At 41.6% G+C, this 27,125-nt stretch overlaps 1 protein-coding gene across 3 annotated transcripts in view; it reads left to right on the top strand.

Annotated features, from left to right (window-relative positions):
- The window catches only part of LOC137013633 (rho GTPase-activating protein 21-like), a 130,444-nt gene extending 123,605 nt beyond the window's left edge, over positions 1-6,839 (top strand). For all 3 annotated transcript variants that reach the window (XM_067377576.1, XM_067377575.1, XM_067377577.1), the window contains 2 exons: positions 780-811; positions 2,615-6,839. In XM_067377576.1, the coding sequence (XP_067233677.1) occupies positions 780-811; positions 2,615-4,246 (1,664 nt within the window). In that variant the 3' untranslated portion in view covers positions 4,247-6,839. The remainder of the gene's footprint in view (positions 1-779; positions 812-2,614) is intronic.
- The last annotated feature ends 20,286 nt before the right edge of the window (positions 6,840-27,125 follow it).

Here is a 27,125-nt window from a genome sequence, read left to right as displayed (position 1 = left end):
TTGAAATTGAAATTTGGACCTTCAGCCCGTTTTCCCCCATTGAAGTTGCTATATGGAGAAAAATCCTCAAATGTTTTCCTTAAAAAAACGTAATTTCTTTTCGACTGAAGAAAGAAAGACATGAACATCTTGGATGACATGGGAGTGAGTAAATTATCAGGGAATTTTAATTCTGAAGTGAACTAATCCTTTGTTCTAGTTGTATTCTACTTAAAATGTACAGAGAATTTAAAATTTCAGGGTTTTTTTCTTTTTATTGAGATAATCAAGGTTCTAAGGATCTCAGTATGTCAGAATCAGATGTTCATATAGGTCATATATGAATGACATCCGTCACTGACACTGCCTGCAAGACCCTTATCATTTCATGTGTACTCGGTGGTGTTGTGTCACTCTCCATGCATCCCTGGTTGCACTTATTCCTTCATAAAGCGGTTCATCAAGTTCAGCTGATCTCTTTTGCAACCACAATTCATGTTACTATGTTGTCTGTGTTTGCTGGATGGTCCTACATGTGAAAGATTGCTCCCTACTGGTGAATATATATATATATATATCTGAGCTTTCCAACAAAATGTTGCTCACTTGTTTGTCTGCATGCACGCCTGCTCACCATTCCTCTCTGCCCTTGTTTGCCACGCTCTCGTCGTCATGCACAATATTTATTCATGCATATGTTTCTTTACACATCACTTTCTCTCTGTATATCAGTTTGTTTGAGATTAGTAGAAGGACATGCACAAGCCTCTAACCATGTGCTACTTTTTTCTTCTCCACAGATTCACCAACCAGTGACTCCGCTAAATCTAAGGTGAGTTTGATTCTTGGACCGTGGCCACTTCTCTGATATATCAGGTATAGTGGGTGAGTGTAGTTCTTGCACCAGGCTGACACACTCCACGACTCCCAGTGTAGCACCCGAGAGCCAGTTGCCATCTTAAAGACATTGGACAGATGGATCAGAGGCCATCGTGTCATGCTTTGAACATGCACTGCATTCAGTGTAACAGCGAAATGAGTTGTTGCTAGAATGTGCACTAAGCATTTCTGCCTAGGGGTGGGAATCGAGAACCATTTTTTAGAAAACACTGCAATCGAAGTATCTTCATGACGTTCAGCTCAGTTAACAGTTCTTAAATATCTGACATATAACATTCTATTTATGTATCAGTCTCTCAAACTAGTCTAAAACAGCACATTCACTGTAAGTTACTGAATTAATAACTGGCATTCACTGATCACTTTGTCAACCAAGTATTATTGCCATGTTAAAGGGTTAGTTCACCCAAAAATGAAAATAATGTATTACTCACCCTCATGCCGTTCCACACCCGTAAGACCTCCGTTCATCTTCGGAACACAAATTAAGATATTTTGTTGTTGAAATCTGATGGCTCAGTGAGGCCTGCATAGCCAGCAATGTCACTTCCTCTCTCAAGATCCATTAATGTACTAAAAACATATTTAAATCAGTTCATGTGAGTACAGTGGTTCAATGTTAATATTATACAGGGACGAGAATATTTTTGGTGCGCCAAAAAACAAAATAACGACTTATATATTGATGGCCAATTTCAAAACACTGCTTCATTAAGCTTAGGAGTATTATGAATCTTTTGTGTCGAATCATGATTCGGATCGCGTGTCAAACCGCCAAACTGTTGAAATCACATGACTTTGGCGCTCCGAACCGCTGATTGGACACGCTGATTCATTATGCCCCGATGCTTCATGAAGCAGTGTTTTGAAATCGGCTGTCACTAAATAAGTCGTTATTTTGTTTTTTGGCGCGCCAAAAATATTCTCGTCGCTTTATAATATTAATACTGAACCACTGTACTCACATGAACTGATTTAAATATGTTTTTAGTTCATTAATGGATCTTGAGAGAGGAAATGTCATTGCTGGCTATGCAGGCCTCACTGAGCCATCAGATTTCAACAAAAATATCTTAATTTGCATTCTGAAGATGAACGAAGGTGTTACGGGTGTGGAAAGGCATGAGGGTGAGTAATTAATGACATTATTTTAATTTTTGGATGAACTAGCCCTTTAATTTGGTTGTTCCTATGACAAAATTTAGTATGTATTTTCTAATATGAAGATAAACATTGGGAATAGAGTTCCCAAAAAAACTAATATAATATAAAACAGCAAAGTATATTGTACAGTGTAATTAGAATCAAATATTTGGTGCTTCCTTAAAAGTACTAGAAGATCGGCTAAATGGATTACGATTCCCATCCCCTTTTCTGTCATCTGGCTCCAGCTTTGTTTTCAAATGCAACCCATGCAGCTTTTTCCATTTGCCAGTGCTGTTGGTGTTGCGGGTGCTGCTTGTGCTATGTGGCTGTTCTGAAAAAGAAGCCTCATTTGGAGCTCAGTAACTGTCTCTAATGTTTCTTTCTATGTTCAGTCCTTCAACCTCTGATTTGTGCTGCTATCAGAGAAGCAGGTGGAGTACTCTGGGTTAGCCTCCTGCAAGGGCAGCGGTTGGGCTTTTTATTTCATGTTTTCTTGCTAGGCCTCAGTGCTTTATGGCTCCTTGGATTACAAGTTGTTTTGTTTTCCCCGTGACTGAATCTGTTACTCTTTCTTTTTCTTTGTGTCCAGGGCTCCTGGGGATCAGGGAAGGACCACTGCAGCCGCGAGTTTCTTCAGCCACGAGTCTCCTCCATCTTTGCTGCGGCCAACCGCAAACGAAAGAAGCACAAGGAGAAGCTGCAACCCAGCAGCTCTGACGACGACCTTGATACCATCTTCACCAAGATGGATAGCCCAACTCAAAAGCAGAATCATCAAGGCCAGGAGGAGTTGACAGGCAGGTCCAGCCCATGCAGAACATCACTTGTAGGAGATGACAAGAATGGCATAAGTGCAGAGTCTACCCCAAAAAACAAGAAGGAGCACAGGAACTCTTTCTTTATGAAAGACAAACCCTCTTCAACTCTCTCCCCCTTGCCCAAGCTCTCACGTTCACCCGGTTTCAACCGCCGCACCTCTGGTCCTCCCAAATCATCCCTTTCGGATCCTTCTTCACAGTTAGATGAGACCACCTCAGACTTGGGCACCATGAGCTCTGGAGCCTCTGTACCCAGAAGCAGACCTCGGAAATGGGGCACAACAACACCACCGGCCCCTGAGCTATTTCCAGTTTCTGGGGGGGCTTCAGTGACTGCAGAGGTGAGCTCTATTACCTCAGACTACTCAACCACTTCCTCTACCACCTTCCTGACGGGAATGGAATCAATCACATTGAGCCCAGAGGTGCAGTCTGTGACTGAAAGCCGGGGAGGAGACGAGGCAGATGACGAGCGCAGTGAGCTCATCAGTGAGGGACGACCAATGGAAACGGACAGCGAGAGTGACTTCCCAATGTTTAGCCCTGTCATCGCAGGACTAGACATACCAACCACAGAAGATGGTGGAAACACCATACCCAAACTAGCTTGCCGTTTGCTGCCCTCCCATAAACTAATAGAATGTGACTCTCTGTCCAGGAGGCGATCCTTGCGTCAAAAGACGGACAGCGATTCATCTGTGGAGGCAGGGGCTGGTGGTGGGGTCAGCAAGAATGAATCAAATAGACTGTCTCGAGTTCTGGAGGTGATGAAGAGAGGCCGTTCCACCGGCAGCCTGAGTGCCCCTTTGCGTACTGAATCGGATAGAGTTGAGCCAGCGTGGCATCTTAAAATCACAGAGAGACTCAAGTTCCGTCTACGCGCCTCCGCTGATGACATGTTCGGTGTCGGCACACAGAAGGCCCGCTCTACAGAGACGCGTGGTAAGAAAAAGGGCATCCGGCGGCGGCATACTATGGGTGGCCAGCGGGATTTCGCTGAACTAGATGTCATTCATGACTGGAGGGAACAGGGCGGGGTGGACCAAGGTGCCGAACTGTCTGCTGTGGAGCGCCTTAAACCCAAGTGCGACTCTCAGGACATGTCTATTCGGGACTGGATTGCTTGTGAACATCGACGAATTGGGGGTTCACAGGCCAGTCTAGAGATGGAAAGTCAAGTAGGGATAAAGGCAACAGAAGCGGGAGAGACCCATGCAGGTGTGCAGAGTGCTGAGCAACTGACTCCTTCTGCCTCTCCATGTCCTCAGTCCAGCTCTGAACAAGTAAACGGAGGCACGTCAAAGGGCATATCCAAAAACAGCCTGAATTCTGGAGATGATGCTCATCCACAGAAATTGTCAGGAGCCCAAGTGGTGCGCTCGCGATTCTACCAATATCTTTAAAAGAAAAGAATCATCTGCATGTGTGTAAGTGTGTCATAACGTGTGTGTAAAGGCCTGTTCAAACCAAGATGAATGTTTGGTGTGAAAATTCGGTGCGATAAACTAAACAAAGACCGACACAAACTGCTATTGCATATGTTCAGTCCGATGTGAACATTTGCATGCTGTCAGTGCGACTTTTCTCTTTTCCACAGCACTGCAAAGAAGACTGGCCAACCATTAAGATTTGCACTTTTGGTCACATTACATAAAATTACGACTCGGTGTTGCTTACAAAGAGACTATTTTCCTAAATAGCAGTGAATAGCAGAGGAAGAATCCAAAACCACGTCTCTAGTTTCTGTACTCTTGTATTTGATGATGTTTGATAAGCTTACAAATATCTGAATGGCTGTTTGAAAGCATGTAAATGCTGTTTGATTTTCTTTCTTCGTGACAAGTGGGTGTCAGATTCTTAAAGTTGCACAGCACTTTGTGTCGTAAAAAACATAAAAAGATTGCGAACTCGATTCAAACACCCACACGATCTTATTTTATTAATGACAGCGATTCACCTGTGTCTGTTAAACTTTTGACAAAAATAATACCTGAACTTTCAAATCCGCATTCATGCTGCCGCGCTGAACCAGAGAGAGCCGTTTTGAACCACACAGAAGGTATTTCTGTTAGAAATATTCAGATTATCACAGAGGTACTGAGAGAAAAGTTTAAATTTAGGATATAAACACTGATGTATATGATGGTGAGCAAACCACCTTTTGAAACTAACTTGACGCTTCAAATAATGGTTGTTTCAATTACATTTTGTGCCAATAGGTGGCGACAAGTGACTGTTAAAAAATGTATTTGTCATTGAATCATTCATTCAAAAGATTTGTTCAAAAACACTGATTCATTCAGTAATGAAACAAGTATTTATTAACGAGTCATTGAATTCATTCAAAATCATTATTTTTATAATTCATACTTTTTCCAGCAATTAATATTTTGTCAGTAAATAACATGTTATTTTGTTTAGTTTTATATTCAAAATCATGGGAGAATCGTGATCTCTATTTGAAATTAAAATATTGTGATTCTCATTTCATCCAGAATCGTGCTCCTCTATATCCTGGGTCACCGGGGTATTTCTGCTTTTCTATAAGCACCCCCTACTGTCAAATTTAATTTTCATTTGACCTGCCATTTTTATGCATTGGTCTATAAAGACAAAACGCATGCGAAAATCAAGATTTTCATGCCAAACGTGCATATGTGTGAACAGGCCTTAAGAATGAATGAATGAATGAATGTACTTAGAGCTAAGGTTACTCCACCTTTATTTTCCATCCCCCTGTCCTTTTTTAAACAAAGTATCTATAAATATGAATATATATTATAAATATAAATTGTATATATCTAAATGTATAGGCTTATAAAAAAGTAACTGGAGTAATTTTAACAATTTTGAGTTATCTGACTCATTGTTTTTGGATCAGTACTGGAGCTCTTTTCTTGAAAGCCAAGTAATATATGCATGAGGGTGAAGTGGCCTGATATTCAGAGGCTCTACAATACCAATGTTTACCAACAGCCTCTGCTGCTGCGACAGCACAATTTTTGGACAGACATGCATTTGCGAAACTGTTACTGAAGGATACTGATATCAAAGGAAAAGAAAAGGCATCTTGTCCAAGGTTAGGACAAAAAAGAAAACTCCTGATGTTACTCATATGAAGAATGTAATATGCTTGCTGTTATATTGACTAACACGTAAATTGCTTGTTGCAGTTTTCATTAGTGAAAAAGTGTAAATAATGTCTGTACTTGAAGTATTTTGTTCTGTTTTGTTTTTTTTTTATTCTGAAGGTTAGCCCTGATATGGGCTGTTTTCTGAGCTGTGTGCTGTGGAAACCCTTTTTACAGTGCATCATAACAGCCAGACATAAATGTGGAAGAAGAATGAAATCTTTTTATATTTGTACAGGATTGACAAAGTAAGTGCTAAACCGAAAGCTCCAGAGCCTGAACATCTGTAGCAGTACCAGGCTTACTGGTATTGTCATGTTAAACCATTTGAATGCAAACTACAAACTAACAGCAAATAAGTCTGAAATCAAAAGGAATTAAGTTTTTTTTTTTTTTATGTTTTCTACAAAAAAAGTGCCTCTCAACTGGTTCTGGTGACAGGAAAGGTGCCATTTCTTAATTTTGTTGTTTGTTAATATGGAATGTGTATTGTGAATGAATGACTGAATTTTATCAGAAAAAAAATAAGAAAAATAAATTTTTATACAAAACGATGCAAAAGCAGACCCTGCGCTTCCACTGCTTCATCAGTCATAGTCTTAAGTCATTTTGTGCTTTGCCACTGGATATGTCTTTACCTTGGTCTTTTATTGAGGCAATAACTTAAATGTGTATATTTTTTGTGTATGTTACCTTTGTTAAAAGTCACATATTTTGTCCGAGCTGACCAGTGTAGCCAGCATGTGATTCCTCGGAAGAGTATGCATGACGTCATACTTATGTGTGCAGATTTCATCTGAATGCTCATATGTGTGACTCCCAACTGCAAAGAAAACAAAAACACTGGAAATAAATTATCTTTGTCAGCGTCTTCTCATTGTCATTGGTAGTGTATGTAATGTAGACTCTGGGTCTAGCAGTCACTCAGTTTGGACACAGTCCTGTTACTGTTACTATTTCCCCCATAAAATATCTGTTCCAATTTCACTTTTTCTTTTAGGTTTGTAAAGAAGTTCATAAGTAGAGGTACAATTTTATACAAAACTAAATTTCCGCATAAGCTTTCAGATCAAAATAATGTGATCATGATATCTTTAGGATTATGATAAACATAATTTCAGACAAATGTGTCCAAACTCTTGACTGGTAGAGTAAATGCTTGCTTAATTTTGAATTAAACATTTGAACAAAGTTCTAAATGTTGTTCTCGTTCTGAACAGGAGAGGGCATTGTGCGATCATTAGTGCTTCAAAACAAGGAATTAGTTTCTGGTTCCGAGCAGAATGGTACAGCCTACAGGAAGGCCAGTAAAAAATAAATAAGTACTTTACATGCTATACTGCAATTCTGACATCCTTAAACCCATAGCTAAAGCCCTGATAATGAGGTTCTCATTCTGTCAGCAGAAATGGGCATGGGGAGAGATGGGAAGCTGTGGCACTTTAAGTTGGCCTGTAGTCAATGAGACGGGAGTAAAATTAATCATTTGCAAAAAAAAAAAAAAGTGTTGCAAGTATTATTGGGTGAGCTGAATCAATGGAGAATGAATGATTTACATGACAGTTTTATTTTGCTGCAAACTAGCATTCTCATAAAGCAGGAATGCAATGACATAAAACCAATTTTGCTTTGACATGCAAAACATTTCTTTTTAACATAAAATAAATATTTCCTACATCTTTTCACTTATTTCTCAATCACAGGCAGATGTATAGTGTCTCTTTCTTAATATATGGTGACATGACAATATTGTTTGGGTCATCCATTTTTGAGGGGAAACCTAAATTAAAGCTGCAGTCTGTAACTTTTTTTTTTTTTTGGTTAAAAATTATCCCAAAACAAATGAGCAAGTAACCAGCCAGTGTTCAAAACTATCCCTTTACCTTAGCCCTATTCACAACGGTACGCTTGTAATGTTTTATAATAAAATCGGTACTGGTGGGGTTCTGCTGGCAATTCGAGCATGCAGCCCTTCGTCTTTGTGTCATTACGTCACGTCTGTAAAAAGAAAGAAGGTGTCCCAGCTAGTAGGCTATTTGGCATGTGAGGATGCTGAAGGCGGTGGATCATTTATAGTGTTTTCTCACAGCAGCTGGAATAAATAAAATTATCAATTTGATGGTGGATTGTAATCCAGAAAGGTCCAAATGACCTGTAGTCAAAAGCAAAAGACTTCGGACTACAGAGTGGCTACAGAAATTGAAATCTAAACAATACACACTAAATACACAGTCACGCAATGCTGATGTTGTTAACATTAACAATTTGAGAACAAAGTATAACAATAATAATAATTTGCACACTTTGATGTGATTCTTTTGTAGAAATTGTATCTTAATTTTAATCAATGTTTCATCAACCAATTGCCTATATTTAAAAAATAGGAAGAAAACCAAGAACGTCGGGTGTGGAATGGAAACAAAACCATGTTTCCGCGGCCTTTGAATAAGGCTGAAGCAATATATGTCTTTCTGTTTTAATTAAATTTATTTATTACTTTATTACATGTCTTTATTACTTAAATAATTGATAAGATGTTTTTGGTCGAACAATATATTTTAGCTGGTCTTAGACACATTTGCGTAGTGGCTTATTGTGCAAACTTTTTTTTCCTACCACACGCCAAACTCATAACATTTCTTGCAGATTTAAAAAGAAAAAAAACACGACGCTCCGACTTTTACAAAGTCCCTCCTATTGGGCACTTTTTCACTGTATTGCACCCACCACAAACTTATGCTGCCTGCTTCACATGTTATCAGAATTATCATAAATAGGAGTGTAACAAGTTTTAACATTCAGGTACGAAGGAGCAGGAACCGACGAACGTTCAGCAAACTTTAATCACAAATAAACAAACAACCAAAATGAAAGTATAGCGGCAGCCCCTCATGGATGACTGTCATGTAAAAACACAAAACAATGATTTAAAGTTCAGGCCTGGTCCTCTCTCGTCCTTCATTATCGTTGCTCCTCCTTTTATCATCCTGGAGCTTCTCTGTGAAAATCTCAAGGCAGCTCACTGGCCTCGCTTCGTGCCATCGGCTCTCAGCCTGTGCTATTGAAATTTGAAGTCGAAATGGGAGGGCATTCATGTGCAATTTTTACCTAGGAAACTTGTATTTACCTAATTTCAAGAGCACGTGAAGGCAAGGGCGTGTCTAGAGGGGTGGCGCTGCAAAACTCTGACTTGTGAATTCGCATCACGTGAAGACGTGCGACCAGTAGAAGATCGATTTGTCACGGCATGAACTCTTGGCAGAATTAAAAGAATGATATTTTTGCAGTGAAGTCGGTTCTATATTTTTACATTTTGAATGTATTACTTTAAGGGTGCTTTCACACTTGGTTCGATTGCCTGGACCGAACCCGAGTTCGATTTCTCCCCCCTCCCCCTGCCCCCACTAGACTGTGTTCACATTATATTATTTGGGTCCGACCCGCGGTTCGTTTGCGTCATCAAACCAGCAGCTGTTTACTCCGTTGCTTAGTAACGACGGCGCAGGACAAGGCGGCAAAATGCATAACGTTGCTCTCCTCACTTTCATATTTTTGTTTTAGAACCGTTGGTTTTGTTCATAACGACACTTGCCTCTATCTGCCGCGAATGTAGTACGGAAGGTGAGCAGAAATAAGAAGGGCTACACTACAGCTCTCTGCTTGCAGCACGTCAGTCACGCTCGTTGGGAAAGTGAGTGAAACACACACACAAACAAACATTTTTTTATCAAATAATACGGCATTAATAGCGGTTCACTTCCGCAATTTGGTACGTTTGCATTCATATCAGAAGCGAACCGTACCGGAGTTCACTTGAACCGCACCCCAGACCACCCTTTTTAAGCGAACTCGGGTACGGTTCACGGGTGCGCACCCGAGTTCAGAAGACCGTGTTCACATCATCCAAACGTACCGAACTCTGACGTCAATCGAACCCGGGTGCGCACCAAAAGTGCTAATGTGAAAGCACCCTAAGTTATATGTTAAATTCATGTTTATAAAAAAAGACGTTGTAGACCGTGACGTCATATCACGACAATTACAGCTTCCGAAGAAATTTTGCACGTTCAAAGTCTAGTGTGACCCTGGCTTTAGGCTACAACACGAAATAAACATGAATGGACATCAATAAATGTGTCAATAAATCAGCTTGTAAAAATCACATTTACCATCATGTTTACCACAGAAAAGCTGTTCAATGTCCAAAAACTCGTTAGTCAGCTACAAAAAGGAACTTAAAGAGGAGAATTTTGCTAAATATATGCACGATAAGTAGGCTATTCATATTCATTGTATTTGTACTTAACATACTTAAAGGTGCTAAAGAGGATCTTTTCATCGACCTGAGAAACCAAAGACTGTTAGTGAGTTTTTGAAATGAGCGGAACGCCTTTTCAAAGGAACGCCTCCCAAAACTCGTGCACGAGTATTGGAACACGAGTGTTTACCACCGGCATTCGCGATGATCGTGTAAACGATTGGCTGATGTTTTTAAGGCCCTACCTCGTGCACAGATGATGTATATTAATATTATTCCTTTCAGTGCACCTAATAAATAGTCTTTTATTAGTTAGTAAAGACAGTTTCAAGTAATATTGCAAAAATGTATAAAACAAAACATCCTTCTTCAATATTGAATGTATAAATCTGTTCTATGACAGCCACCATTTCAATGTTTAGGCCTAAAAACGAGTAGAACACTAATTATGCCATTAAAAATGTATTATAACATTATTATAAAATCTTCCTTATGTGCAATTTATATGAAAGTAGTTTACAAATCAATTAATTGTATCCGTTAGTATTATAATGATGTACCAACTGTGGTTCCCTGTATAGTTTACAGCATTAGTTGAGATATATTTTTTTTCTTTGAGGAAATTTGCCATGTACTGTATGTTACCTGATAGGCCGCAAATTAATTAATAATGAAGGTAATCAAATCGAAATCGCAAGCTTCTGAATCAAAATCGAATCCAATTGTGAAATTGTTGTTTTTTACTTGAAGCAAATGTTGTTTTTTCATTTATTCACTTGTCACAGTGGACCACAATGCTTCGTTAACATGATAAAATCACAAAAATGTTCTCCTGCAAAAAAATTCACCTCTTAAGTTTGCAGATATGATTAGTACACACAAGGGCATTGCACAACATTTGGGAAATCACTTCATGCTTTCTACGCCAGTATTTATTTCCAGTTTAATTTTCTGATTTCCCATGGGGGCCCCTTGACTGGTTCTTGGTCCCCCCTGTGCCCATAAGGTCTGTGTAGATTAGATGGTAAGCAAACAATTAGTTCTTGTATTCAGCGTGTTGGATATAGGAGAAATGGACAGGAATACAATCTGAGCGACTTTGACAAGGGCCAAATTGTTATGGCAAAGCGACTGGGTCAGAGTATCTCTGAAATGGCAAGGCTTGTGGGTTGCTCCCAGTCAGCAGTGGTGAGAATTTACCAACAGTGGTCTGAGAAGGAGCAAACCACAAACCGGCGACAGGGTGTTGGGTGCCTAAGGCTCATCGATGCGCAAGGGCTACAAGGGCTATCCCATCTCTGTCCGAGCCAACAGAAGGTCTACTGTGGCAATTTTAATGAAGGTTATGGAAGGAATGTGTCACAACACAGTGCATCACACTCTGCTGCGTATAGGGCTGTGTAGCCGCAGACCAATAAGATGCCTATGATGACCCCACCTTAGCACAGCAGAAGAAGGTAACATAGTCCCGTTTTCTTTTACATCACGTGGACAGCCGTGTACGTGTGCACCGTTTCCTGGGGAAGTAATGGCACCACGCAGCAAAATCTCCAGAGTTAAATCAACTCTGCTCAGAGAACATATGGTCACTGAAGCAGAGTTAAAGTTAATGAGATAACATGCTGTTTGTGGAGTTGTTTAATCAGATCTTGAGAGATTTTATGTCTTTTATCTTCAGTTGATTTAATCTAAGGCTGTGGCTGAAGTCAATTGTAGTTCTTGTGTTTCTCTTCAGTGATTCTGCTTGTTAACAGCAGGTGTTCATCACTAATGCTCAATCATAACTGAATCACTTAATTATCTCATTAACTTTAACTCTGCTTCAGTGTTACTTTAACACTAAGCAGAGAGGGACCATATGTACTCTGAGCAGAGTTGATTTAACTCTGGGGATTTTGCTGTGCAGGATGCACTGCTCTGGGCAATGTTGTGCTAGGAAACCCTGTGTCACCATTATGGACGTAAATTTGACAGGTATCACCTACCTAAACATTGTCAATGGTGTTCCCTGGTGGAAGTGGCCTCTTTCAGCAGGATAATGCGCCCTGCCACACTGCACACATTGTTCAGGAATGATTTGAGGAAAGTGATGAAGAGTTAAAGGTGTTGCCCTGGCCTCCAAATTCCCCAGATCTCAGTCTGATTGAACATCTATGGAATGTGCTGGACCAACAAGTTCAGTCCATGGGACTCCACCTGCAACCTAGAAGACCTGAAGGCTCTGCTGCTAATGTCTTGGTGCCAGATACCACAGGACACCTTCAGGGGTAAACACACAGGACCAACAGCAGGTGCTCATGTTTTGGCACCATCTGTGTTTTGGCTCTAACCATTTGAAGAAAATTGAAGAATTCCTATTATTTCAGACAACAAAGCACTTGAATGAGTCAAGTTCGTAGTCACAGCTTAAAAAGTGGGAAATAGGAAATTTCCGATAGCATAGCATTATTTTTAATAAATGTAATACATGTATTTATTAATGTAATTTAAGAAACGAACATCTACCTTTCCTACTGAATGAACAAGCTATAATGAATGAACCAACTCCGTTGGCCCAACAGGGACAGGAAACCGTGCCGAGAGATATGAAACCGGTTGCTAACTCAGCAGTTGTATGTCTAGATGAAGAGAGCTTTCATAGATCTCCAGGACTGCTTATGACAGCAATAATAGCTGTTAAAATAACTCCACATTCATATTTTTAAAACAAGAGAGAGTCTGCCCTCTTGTTATTCTTAGACAAATATAGCAGAATAGATATTCAGCAATTCTTTAACCAGTTATTTTCTGACAATGTGTCCAGACAGGATTTTTAAGGGCACTGCAGTTTTAGCATTGTAAGTAAAATGTAGCACGGAACTTTTACGATATTCGCAAGGTGTTGGCATGAATAATTAAATGCTGTCCTTGTATATGAGGCTTGCATGGGAATGAAAATAGGCTTGTGTATTTGTTTGTAAAAGGTCTGCTAGTCACAATAATCAGCTTTTACTTGCAGGTGTGTGTGTGTACCCTACATTGTGGAGACAAAATGTCCCCACAAGGATTGTAATACCAGTAAATTCTTTACCTTATGGGACATAAGGTGATAAATCATCTTATAAATCATACTAAATTAAGTGTTTTGAAAATCTAAAATTGCAGAATGCTTTCTGTGATTGGTAGGTTTAGGGGTTAGTGTAGGGGGATAAAATATACAGTTTGTACAGTTTAAAAATCATTACGTTTATGGGAAGTCCCCATAAAACATGGAAACCGTGTGTGTATGTGTGTGTGTGTGTAATAGGGAAATAGCTCCATGGCTGGATGAACAGGGATAATTGCAGGTGCCAGTCAGTCTCCTGCTCTTTAATGTGGACCTGTGGGATTAAAGTACAAACTGCAGAGCCTTGACTGCACATGACTGCCAATAATTTTTCATTGTTATTAAGGCCTATAAATCAGTGCCAAAACCCTTTAACATACCTTTATCTCAAAAAAAAATGTATATGAGCAAAACTACCACAAACTAAAGTGATAGTTCACATAAAAATGAAAATTGTGCCATCATTTACTCATCTTTATGCCATTCCAAACAAGTATGACATTCTTTCTTCTGTGGAACATAAAATTAGACAGAAAGATAGATCGCCTAGTGTCTTAGGAAAACTATGAATTCGGTTATAATACTTGGCTCACATACTGTTCCCCCACTATATAGTATGGAAGTATGCATATTTCGGACAAGGGAGCAGTTCCAGCATTCATTTACAAAAATGAATGAATGGCAGGGAATCTTTATATAACAGTTGATGTAGCATCTCTCCATCATATCTTTTAAAGGGATAGTTCACCTAAAAATGAAATTTTTATGTTTATCTGCTTACCCCCCCAGCGCATCCATTATGTAGGTGACTTTGTTTCTTCAGTAGAACACAAATGATGATTTTTAACTTCAACCGTTGCCGTCTGTCAGTCAAATAATGCGAGTGAATGGGAACTCCATCTATAAGAGTCAATAAAACACGCACAGACAAATCCAAATTAAACCCTGCGGCTCGTGACGACACACTGATGTCCTAAGACACGAAACGATCGGTTTGTGCAAGAAACCGAACACTATATCATTTTTTACCTCTAATACGCCACTATGTTCAACTGTGTTCAGCACTCGCTTAGTGAGGTCTGATCGCGCTCTGACAACGGCAGTGATGTTTCGCGCGTATACTTCAAGTGCTAGACATCACTTTGGCTGTCAGAGCGTGATCAGACCTTACTAAGCAAGTGCTGAATGCAGTTGGACATAGTGGTGTATAAGAGGTAAAAAATTATATAAATACTATTCATTTTCTCACACAAACCGATCAGTTCGTGTCTTAGGACATCAATGTGTCGTCACGAGCCGCAGGGTTTAATTTGGATTTGTCTGTGCGTGTTTTATTGGCTCTTATAGATGGAGTTCCCATTCACTCGCATTATTTGACTGTCAGACCGCAACGATTGGAGTTAAAAATCATCATTTGTGTTCTACTGAAGAAACAAAGTCACCTACATCTTGGATGCCCTGGGGGTAAGCAGATAAACATCAAATTTTCATTTTTGGGTGAACTATCCCTTTTATAAACTTTTGCACTGATATATACCCCTCAAAATAACATCAAATATTAATTATCTGAAATGGTTTTAATGCTGTATTGACCACAGTGTTTTTCTTTCCTTTCTCCTTGATAAAGAGTCCATTTCTCACATCGCATCTGGGAAATCACTGACCCTGAGCGGGTTGTGTGTGAAATATGATATGAGACTATTCTCTGAGGGCCTATATAGGCCTGGACTGACAGCTGAGTGACAGGAGCCTGGAAGACTCAAAACTACGGACCGGTTAAAGGCAGGAACGACTCTCTCCACTAGCCGTCACAGCGGCACTCAACCATGCAGGGATAAAAATTCTTGGAATGGGTTAGAAAAAGTGAGTAGGCTTGTTCTATGTGAGAGTAACAGAGGCATCAACTCCTAAGTCTTCAAATTCAGGAAATTCAGTGGTCCAAATATTATTTTTATGTTTTTGGATGACAGTGTGACAGTGTTTAAAAAAAAAAACTCAACTTAATACTGCCATATCACATCACTGCTCATTTGCATAAAGTTCTTTATGACCAGTGCCAATGTGCTTCAGCATTATGGTGACATTCATGCATTCATCAAAAATAGAATCATCTGACACAACTTGGAGGCAGGATTAGTCTAATCATACACACCTGAAGCAGCTCATCAATGTCTTTGAAACTGCTTGAAAATGACAAGCAGGTGTGCTGTATATAGAGTATTGGAACTAATTTCAACAGGAAGTTTGATCTTCAAGAATAGGATAAATAGGAGCACCACGTTTATCTTACAGTAACCTTTGATCAAATAAGCCATGATGATTAAACTGAAAAGTCCTATAAAATTAATAGACCTTAATTGCCATAATGTCAGGTGCTGTTGAGGTTTAAGTAATGAAAAAAAAAAAAAAAAAAAAAAGAATAATACATAAAATAGACTTTACTGGAAAATGCAGGAGTAGTACAACAAGAGACAATAACCTACAAAGGGATGAACAGAACAGGGAATATATATACACACAGTAAATGAAGGAACTAAACAGTAACAGCTGCTGGACAAAGATTAACTAATATGAGTTAGAAAATCAGGAGAACAGACACAGACAAACAGAAACACCAAAAGAAACACAAAATAGAATACGATCGTGACACATAAATGAGTGCGCTTTAGTTTTGTGCTGTTCGTTTTATTATCCTATACTTTATAGCATGAGGAAGCACCAAAACTCTTTATCGGTTCCATCAAACACTTGCAGACAAACACACACACAAAGTTACAAATGACCTAACATGTAATTCTAAAAATATTTGTATGCATTACAAATTAATGTGTTTCAGTAATTGTTATAAAATTCACAATGTTCAAAATGACATTTTCCTTTTTATTTTAGTATCATGATGCCTCGAAAATGCCATGAGGCAACAAAACAGTAAAGTAACTGCAATCAAGAATATTTACAAATGTATAATTGTCTTTTTATTCAGTTAATTTTTAAATGTAATGTTTGTAATAATAATTACTAAATGTTGCAGTGATCACATAAACATATACATGAAGGAAATAAAAAGTCCTTAAAGGTGCCGAAGAACATGTTTTCAAAAGATGTAATATAAGTCTAAGGTGTCCCCTGAATGTGTCTGTGAAGTTTCAGCTCAAAATACACCATAGTTTTTTTTTATTAATTTTTTTAACTGCCTATCATTATAAATGCGCTGATTCAGGATACGCGGCCCCTTTAAATCTCATGCTGCACGCCCCAAGAGCTCGCACTTGCCTTAAACACCATAAACAAAGTTCACACAGCTAATATAACCCTCAAAAGGGATCTTTACAAAGTGTTCGTCATGCAACATGTCTAATCGTGTAAGCATAGTATTTATTTGGATGTTTACATTTGATTCTGTAAGAATTTGATAGTGCTCCGTGGCTAAAGCTAACATTACACACTGTTGGAGAGATTTATAAAGAATGAAGTTGTGTTTATGAATTATACAGACTGCAAGTGTTTAAAAAATGAAAATAATGACAGTCTTGTCTCCATTAATACAGTAAGAAACGATGGTAACTTTAACCACATTTAACCCTTTCGCACGTAAGTTTCAAATATTCTGTCTGACCCCCCCAGCGTGAGTTTTTTAAGGCGACCGTTATTTAGAAAGTATCACTTTATGGTTTCCATGGTGACGCGTCATTGCTTGTTATGTGACACACCGCAGCACTGTATGAATGATGATCTGCTTTCATTTAATTTTTTCTTTTTTATTCAAAATATTCACAAATTTGTTAACTATAGCATGAAATATCTAATATTCCGATTGCCAAATATGTGCAAGTGGATGTGTTTTGCTGTTTAAACACCTTTATAACGATCGCGTTAGTTGAGCCTTATGAACGATGGGCGCCGCCATGTTAGTTTGCACCGCGCAGAGAATCGGACCTGTTGGATTTACAAGCCGTGAATTTATCCACTTCTCCCGAAATACATGAAAGTAAGTGTGCCGGTGAACTGGGGAAGAATAGAGTAAGCTTTTAAGTTACTTTCACAATGTATATCTTATCTGATATGAATTAAACGTGTTGTCAAGTTATAATGGAAAGGGTTGTTATTTCCGCTTCTATAGACATCATTGTGTATTTTACAAACTCTAAATATATTGTTTAGTTAGTACTTATGTGCATTTAAATGTCTGAAACCTGAAATGAACATTATTTGGTTGAAAACACTGCATATAAGTGATATGAAAGGTGCTGCGCGCGTCCGTCTCTGGTTTAGCGCCAGTTAAAGCACGCACACACATTTGAATTTGGCAGTTGATCACGTAATGCACTGAAAGTTCTAATCACACCGGTGTGATCGTACGCTCCTGGGGCCAGCCAAGACTGATCACACCGGTGTGATCGTACGCGTCAAAGGGTTAACAGTACATTAGCAACATGCTAACAAAACATTTAGAAAGACAATTTACAAACATCACTAAAAATATCATGATATCATGGATCATGTCAGTTATTATTGCTCCATCTGCCATTTTTCACTATTGTCCTTGCTTGCTTACCTAGTCTGACGATTCAGCTGTGCAGCTCCTGACATTAATACTGGCTGCTCTTGTGTAAATGCATTGAACATGGGCTGGCATATGCAAATATTGGGGCCGTACACCCTGACTGTTGCGTAACAGTCGGTGTTATGTTGAGATTTGCCTGTTCCTTGGAGGTCGTTTAAACAAATGAGATTTCTATAAGAAGGAGGAAACAATGGAGTTTGAGACTGTATGTCATTTCCATGTACTGAACTCTTGTTATTCAACTATGCCGAGGTCAATTCAATTTTTGAATCTAGGGCACCTTTAAAATACATACTTATAGTTGTCACGGGTGGTTACATATAAGTAGCCCACAAAGATGAAGAAATCAGGAAATTTCAATTCAATAACTCACTGAACAGGCAGGAAAAACTCAGGAAAACAGATAAAACACCTCAACATTAATGTAGAAAGAACAAGGAACTGAACAAAACACAGGGCTTAAGTACACAGGGACTAATGAGTAAACTGAATGACAACAGGTGAATGGCATAACTATAATCAATCATGTAGGAAAACGTCTACTATTGTAACCCCTGTTCCCTGAAGGAGGGAATGGAGACGTTACGTTGATGTTGACGTAATGGGGCCTCACCTGGGAGCCCAATCACCTCCAAGTAGAGGTCTACAAAGAAGACCCGAGACCCGAGGACCCGGGACCCGACCCGGGACCCGTACGGGTTGGGGACTATATTTTAAATGGTCAGCCGGGTCCGGGTCGGGTCCTAATCTATTACTTCGGTTCCCGGGTCTGATTAACATTGTGTGTATACCCGAGCCGATTTGATTCGGAGATCACCTGGCCGTGTTGGGAGTCAGTCAGCGATGTGCGTGTTTTGTAACTTGCAAAGTATGAGCCGGGAAATAAGGTGAAAAAACATGAGTGACCCCAGCCATCAGAAGCAGAGTGGGCGAAGTTAATGCAAGCGAACAGTGATCATCGAGTTTTACTATTCCTATCGTGTGCAACAGTAATGCAAACAAACTTCAAATCTCAAGAACTGCTTGTAGCCTTGCACATTCGCAAAAAAATAACATTTAAATAACATAGCCTATTTCAAATCATTAACAAAATATGAACTATCACACGAATGTTTTCTGTGACGCTTAAAGCTTATGTTTCAGGTTGCTCCAGTTAATGCACATGTCTCATGCTTTCTCCTGTTTTTATAATAACATTATGCCGTCTTGTTATATCTAAAGTTTTGCTCAGACTCGGCTCAGAAAGCAAAGAAATGACCGCAAATAAGTAATGCTAACGTCAGCAGCCATGTCACTGAACAAGCAATCGTTATTATAGTTCAAAAGGGCAAACAGTCAAAGTTATTTTATTATGTGAGTTGAATAGAGTCTCGAGATACAACAAAATAATGCAAAACTGCAAAGTCGCATTGGTCACTTTTAAAGCTGGAATAATGAGTGGATTAAGCATTTCAATCGGCAAGAGAGGAATAACGGATGAACTTGGCAAGTGCATCACAGCCAGGTACAAGGGAGAAAGCTATAGCCTACTAATATTAGGTAAGACAACACGTTTTATTTTCGCAACTTTTATTGACTTATTAATAGCAATTTGCTGTGGAATAGACCTATGTGTCGATCGGTTCTGCACGGGTTCGGGTCCAACTTTCAGAATAATAGTCGGGCTGGGTCGGTTCCGTGTAGCATATTTACGGGTCTCTTCAGGTTCGGGTATGAATTTTTGGACCTGTGAAGACCTCTACCTCCAAGTGGTACAAAAACGAGCCAACGGACATTGGCCAGTGAGATTTGCATGCCAAGTCACACCTACTCAAACATACGGGTTTAAATAGGACCGGTATACTCACTTCATTCATGCTTTGCTGAGGAGCCGAAACAAGGATCCTGGCCATTCAGCAGTGGTTCAGGGCTATGGCAGGGGGACATAACGTCTCTGTTCCCTCCTTCATGGTTATAATAGTAACCTAGACATTCCCATAGCACCCAAAGTAATCCTAAGAATAGTCCTCCATACCGTAGGGGATGTAAGGGACCGAGTCCTACTCTGGGGAAGGCTGAAGCTCCTGTTGCTGTCCCAGGGAAGAGTGCTTCGGAATTCGATTCCCACAGTTTTTCAGCCATGACCAAAACACTAGGGAAGCATTCCTAGTCCCAACGGAGGGGAATGCTATGGAGACCACACCCTGCCTGAAGGGAGGTAACGTGTGGAGATACACATTTGGACTGACCCGTGGGGCGGTACTACATATGGAAGATCTCTGAGGTAAGTCTTACCTAACCAGGGAGAGACCGCTACTGGCACAGAGACAGGACAGAGCAGAGCCGCCCAGGAAAACACACAGGTTTATCGTCAGGGAAACCATATTGTGGACAACACATATGGGATTACTAGACAGGGAATCACAGCATATGGGCATCTAGCACAGTACAAGGGCTGGCCAACTGGGCATGCACACAAGTACTGGGCCTGGGGTCAGATGCCTCCAGTATAAGCGCTCGCATTCCCTCCTAGGAGGGTATTGGTGCTGCAAGTGGAAACCCGTGGCTGTCTACTTGTCGATAGCACATGGGAAGACACTGGGTCCACTCAGAGATTCTAAAATCTGGCGAATGTGTTCGGTATCGCCCAACCTGCAGCTCTGCATATGTCTGCCAGAGAGGTGCCGTGCGCCAATGCCCAGGTGGAACCAACACCCCGAGTAGAGTGAGCTCTCACCCTTAGCAGCGCAAGGGCTGGGTCTGCCTCTTCCAGGGGAGGCGCTTGCAAGTTCACAACTTGGTCTTGAAAGGGAGTGGTTGGAACTTTGGGCACATATCTAATCCGGGGTCTCAAGATGACGTGAGTCAAGGCCAGACAAAATTCTAGGCACTATTCGCTGGAGCGCTGTCTTCCATGACAGGTTTTTAAGCTAAACTGACTCTAGTGGCTTGAAGAGAGCTCTCTGTAAGCCAGAAAGGATGACAGAGAGGTCCCAGGAGGATTTAGCCTGCTGGAACCTGATGATCAGGTCATGATTTCCCAGTGACCTGCCATCGACAGCATCATGATGTACTGCAATGGCGGCAACATACACCTTTAAGGCAACATAGAGCCTCCAGACAAGGAAAGCACAGAGCTGATCTAGCATTTCCGGGGGTCTTCCCATCAGGAAGAACACCACTCAGCAAACAGACTCCACTTCAGCATACAGTAAGTGCGCCTCATAAAGTAGGCTCTAGCCAAAGTGATAGTGTCAACTACTGCTGGCGGAAGGCCAATTAAGTCCTCCATGTCCCATACAGAGACACACACGGAGGTTATAGAGGTCTGGACGTGGGTGCCATATGTTGCCCTCTCCCTGAGAAAGCAGGTCCTACCTCAGGGGAATCCGCCGAGCATCTGTTCTGGGAACCAGGTCCAATTGGGCCAGTATGATGAGACTAGCAAGACCTACTCCTCGTCCTCCCTGACCTAGCACAGTGTCTGTGCAAGAAGGCTCACTTGGGGGAATGCATATTTGTGTAGGCCCCCGGGGCCAGCTGTGGGCCACAAAACCACTGCATCCAGAAACATATAGACAAAAAGACGTCTTGAAAAAGATGCTGGTTTGCCCGTGCTTGCTCTTTTAGGGAACTGCTCTTTCAGCCGAAATGCCCAGGAATGAATGCTGCACTGTCATTGCTATTTTTGCTTCACAGCTTGCACAAAGAATTGCTGTTGTCGGAGAACACTCCTGATAGCAATTAAAATTGCTTTTTTTTTTTTTTTTTTTTGCTCTGTTTGAAAGTTTGAAAATTTGCATTCTTTTGCAGGTGACTGGAAATGAATGATTGCTTGACAAGTTACTTGACTTCTGTGATTTATAGATACTATATTTGCTATATGTATGTTTTATGTATATGCTATATTGCTATATGTGTAATGAGGCGGGAGTCATGGTAAGATCCATATGCAAGCTTTTATTACAAAAGTAAGCGTGGTCGTACAGGCAGGGTAAATCAGGAGCAAATGGGTACAGCAGAGGGTTAGGCAGAATCGTAGTCAGGGCACAGGCAGTAGATCGAGGCAGGCGGATATCATTCACAGAACAGTATACAAGGCAAGAGTCAGGACAGGCAGCAACGGGTCAATAAACGGGAACAGGCAAGATCAATCACATGCAGACAGGATACAAGGAAATGCTCAGAATTGTCACAAGGAATCAAGACTTTGCGGTGAGGTGGTGTGTGTATGAGTCCTTTATAGTCCAGGTAATGCATATCAGCTGGGTGTGGTGATAAGTGTGGAATGTGCATGGCTGTATGTGGCAACAGGTGATTGGTGGAGTGAGTGCATGTGATTGACAGGGGGGATGATGGGAAATGTAGTCCAGGAACTGACAGGATTGTAACAGGAACAGATGGTGATCGTGACAGAATGTCCCCCTCCCGGAAGGCGCGTCCTCGCGCCGTAAATGGCACGAATAGGGAGGGGGGGTGGTTGCATTGGAGTCTGTACGGGAGCAGAGTCTCCAATGCAAGTTCCAAGATGGCCATGGTGTGTCAGGTAGCCTGGGCAGCCACGGAGGGTCAGGTGCCTCGGGCAGCCACGGAGGGTCAGGTGCCTCGGGCAGCCACAGTGGGTCAGGTGCCACAGGTGGCCATGGTGGGTCTGGTGCCACAGGTGGCCATGGCGGGTCAAGTGTCTCTGGCGACCACGGCGGGTCAGGTGGCTCAGGCAGCCACAGCAGGTCAGGTGGTTCGGGCAGCCATGGCAGGTCAGGTGGCTCGGGCAGCCATGGCAGGTCAGGTGGCTTGGGCTGCCACGGCTGGTCAGGAGCCACAGGCAGTTCGGAGGCCGCTGATGACCGCGGCCGTGCAGGGTTCCCACCCACAAACTCCCCACCCCTAGGTATACTGCCCCCCCCAAAAAAAGTTCTTGGGGAGATCAACGGAGTAAGTAGCGGGTTGATGGGCAAGGAGCTTGCCCATCAACCCGCCCATGGGTGGCGCCTGCAGGGCGAGGAGCTCGGTTGGCACCGGCAGGGCACGGAGCTGGGGTGGCCATCTTGCCCATGTTGCAACCGGCGACCTTGAGTGCGTTGCAACCGGCGACCTTGAGTGCGTTGCAACCGGCGACCTTGAGTGCGTTGCAACCGGCGACCTTGAGTGCGTTGCAACCGGCGACCTTGAGTGCGTTGCAACCGGCGACCTTGAGTGCGTTGCAACCGGCGACCTTGAGTGCGTTGCAACCGGCGACCTTGAGTGCGTTGCAACCGGCGACCTTGAGTGCGTTGCAACCGGCGACCTTGAGTGCGTTGCAACCGGCGACCTTGAGTGCGTTGCAACCGGCGACCTTGAGTGCGTTGCAACCGGCGACCTTGAGTGCGTTGCAACCGGCGACCTTGAGTGCGTAGCGTCCGGCGACCTTGAGTGCGTAGCGTCCGGCGACCTTGAGTGCGTAGCGTCCGGCGACCTTGAGTGCGTAGCGTCCGGCGACCTTGAGTGCGTAGCGTCCTGCGACCTTGAGTGCGTAGCGTCCTGCGACCTTGAGTGCGTAGCGTCCTGCGACCTTGAGTGCGTAGCGTCCTGCGACCTTGAGTGCGTAGCGTCCTGCGACCTTGAGTGCGTAGCGTCCGGCGGGCTTGAGTGCAAAGCGGCCGGCTGGCTTGAGAGCGAAGCGACCACCGAGCTTGAGAGCGAAGCGGCCGGCGGATGCTTAGGAATGCCAGCCGCTCGTGTTGATGTCAGCGGTGGATCAGCCACACTGGAACACAAGCCTCTCCGCTCCTGGACTGATCTAGAGACGTGACGTGACTCTGGGCGATCAGCGGAGACGTGACGTTGTTCTGGGCGATCAGCGGAGACGTGACGTTGCTCTGGGCGATCAGCGGAGACGTGACGTTGCTCTGGGCGATCAGCGGAGACGTGACTTGGTTCAAGGTAATCAGTGCTGACCTGACTTGGTGTTGTTATTGTGGTGACCGCCATTTTGTGAGTGTCATCTGGCACGGCGGCCATTACACAACCAGACGAGGAACCGCGTTCCTCCGCAACACATACAGTAAACGGAGAGCCAACAGTCAACAAAGCATAATCCAAAAAGTGACTGAGGGTGGAACGGGGTCCATTGCGAACTAATTGTTCTTTGAGTGGCTGGTTAACTCCATCACAAAAAAAGTCAATAAGTGCGCAGTCAGGCAGATCTGAATAATATGCAATGTTCAGGTATTCTGCCATGTAATCCTCCAGTGATCGTGTGCCCTGCATACTCCACAACAACAACTGATCAATGTCCATACCATACAAATGTCCTCCGGGAAAGCTGCTGGATCTGGGTGGCGGCGAAGTCTTCTGTAACGAGGCGGGAGTCATGGTAAGATCCATATGCAAGCTTTTATTACAAAAGTAAGCGTGGTCGTACAGGCAGGGTAAATCAGGAGCAAACGGGTACAGCAGAGGGTTAGGCAGAATCGTAGTCAGGGCACAGGCAGTAGATCGAGGCAGGCGGATATCATTCACAGAACAGTATACAAGGCAAGAGTCAGGACAGGCAGCAACGGGTCAATAAACAGGAACAGGCAAGATCAATCACAGGCAGACAGGATACAAGGAAACGCTCAGAATTGTCACAAGGAATCAAGAATTTGCAGTGAGGTGGTGTGTGTATGAGTCCTTTATAGTCCAGGTAATGCATATCAGCTGGGTGTGGTGATAAGTGTGGAGTGTGCATGGCTGTATGTGGCAACAGGTGATTGGTGGAGTGAGTGCATGTGATTGACAGGGGGGGTGATGGGAAATGTAGTCCGGGAACTGACAGGATTTTAACAGGAACAGATGGTGATGATCGTGACAATATGTTTTATCTGTTAGAGTTAAACTCTTGAAAATTGCCTGTAAACTGTAAAAAATAATTGGAGAAGTAAACCCACTCTAGCGTAAACTTTTCTCTTTTTTTCCTGTTTTTTTCACTTCATGCTATATTTTTAAAGGGGTCATATAATGCCACTTTTACAAGATGATTTTCTCCCTTCTACCACACGCTTTCTGTTCTCTGCAGCGTCTCCTCCTAGCAGCAACAGTTGCAGCCATGTCGCAATGTGGGTTAAGATGTGCTTTTTTTGGCCATTAAATAATGGCACAAATATACGGTGGCTGAGAGAGCTCAACGTGCTGCAACTGAAGAAAACACATGCAAATAGAAAAAAATGCAAATAAAGAAAACATATTCATCAGTTTGACAACACATGTGCTGCAAAAGTTCACAACACACACAAATACAGAAACACGCTGCAAATACTTAAACACAACCAAATGCAGAAACACGCTGCAAAAGTTCACAACGCAACCAAATACAAAAATACTCTGCAAAAGTTCACAACACAACCAAATACAGATACACGCAGCAAATATTCACAACCAAATACAAAAACATGTGGCAAAAGTTAACAACACAACCAAATACAAAAATGTGCTGCAAATATGTCTGCTCACAATGTACATCAGTTTGTCACTTGTTGGTGTCCCCTTAAAAGATTTTCGTTGTGGTCTGTGCTAGTCTCGGAGCCAGGATGATTTGGGGGGGGCTTGTGTAAAAAATTATTATTAATAATAAATAATAATTTGTTTAATAATTTACTTGATTGTATGTCTCCAATCCCATTCAATTATTCACTGCAGAAAATGAAACTAAAAACTCAGAGATGTAATGACTGAGACAAATCAGACACGGTTATTTGTTAGTTAACCAATAGTTTTAAGCTCACTCTGGGGTCTGGCTTCCATCCCCCGAGAAGTTCTCAGTTACGCATGGAGAGCAGAGAAGAGACACACAAAACATGTATTATCCACACATAACACTCTCTTGCATTAATGTATAGACAGACTGTTCTATAAATGAACATGCACAATCCCAGGAAATGAAATATTATCCATTATTACCATTGCTGTATTACAATCATTGTATTCACGTATGTATGTGTATGTTTTATGATACATTTAAGGTAACTTCAAACATGCCATGTTTAGTGTCTATGCGTTCGTATCGGGAAGATTTAAATGCTTGTGTATGCGGTATGTCCATACCTGTGCAACACATAAGTATTACAAGAATCTTTAATAGTTCTTATTCAAAGATTCAGCTTGTTAATCTGCTTGGTCATAAAAGCCCGGACAAGGGGGTGTGTTGTCACCCGGAAATACAACACCTTCATTGGCTGCATCAACCTTAAAAGGTAGGACTTTGACCAGAGGTTAAAAGCTAGAGAACAATGCCACTCCTTCTCTTTTCCTAGCTTCTGGACGACCGAACGGATCTCCTTGCGGCCAGCCCAGGCCAGGCCTGTAAGGCCTGTCGGGCCTCAGCCTACGAACTAGCCATGTGCTCAACATCCAACATAGAAAAGACTGGCAACAACTTCAGAGGAAATCCTCAAGATCTCTCCTCAACCTGGCGATCTGACGCTAATCAGCCTAAAGGCATATTGCAAGTATCGTACATTTTAACACTAAACAGCGATTTAGTATGAATTTGTAAGACTTACCTTTGATATTGCTGAAGAAACTGATGATTCCTTTCCAGATTGTCTTTGACTTTTTCCTATAGCTCTAGTAACAGTACCTCTTCCTGTTCAACTCTATCATTACTCATTCTTACCTACGTATGTGTGTGACCTTTGTTGTATGTTATGTGTTTGTTAGTTTAGTTATGTGTTTGTATAAAGATTGTGCACAATACATGTTTGGTTCTGACTCCGTCTGCTAATAAATTGCCTCTTAAGTGATTTGGATCCCGACTGCCTGCTCTGAGTAGTACGGTACAATAAGAATGTTATTTTTCCATAACCTGGAAATTAACACTTCTTAGAATTAATAAACAATCAACACTGAGTGTTCACTGGACAAACATGTTAGTTGATTGTAATATTCATCTTAATGTAGCTACATCCAGTTAATCCGATTCATGGATTTACATATTCATAATTAATCATAATTAATAATAATAATGAGTTGTGAATAATTATTAATATTTCCCCTTTGAGTTAATTCGCTACAGAGATGAGAGCTCTACATCAACATGTTCTGATAACGGTATTTTTTTTTTCCTTAATATTTCTCTTGTGGCCCATACATAGTAAAAAAAATAAATGAGAAGCAATGTAGGCAGTGTCATATCGGGTTGCGTGTTTCATTTAAATACTCTCCTCCCATCATTTTTGTGTCTGAAAGGGAAACTCCTACAAATGCATATGCAATAAGGTCAGCTGCAAAAAGTAGTTTTTTTAAT

This window comes from Chanodichthys erythropterus, chromosome 23 (assembly GCF_024489055.1).
Source record: "Chanodichthys erythropterus isolate Z2021 chromosome 23, ASM2448905v1, whole genome shotgun sequence".
In the NCBI taxonomy this organism is placed as follows: domain Eukaryota; kingdom Metazoa; phylum Chordata; class Actinopteri; order Cypriniformes; family Xenocyprididae; genus Chanodichthys; species Chanodichthys erythropterus.
This window is presented reverse-complemented; position numbering and strand designations above follow the sequence as displayed.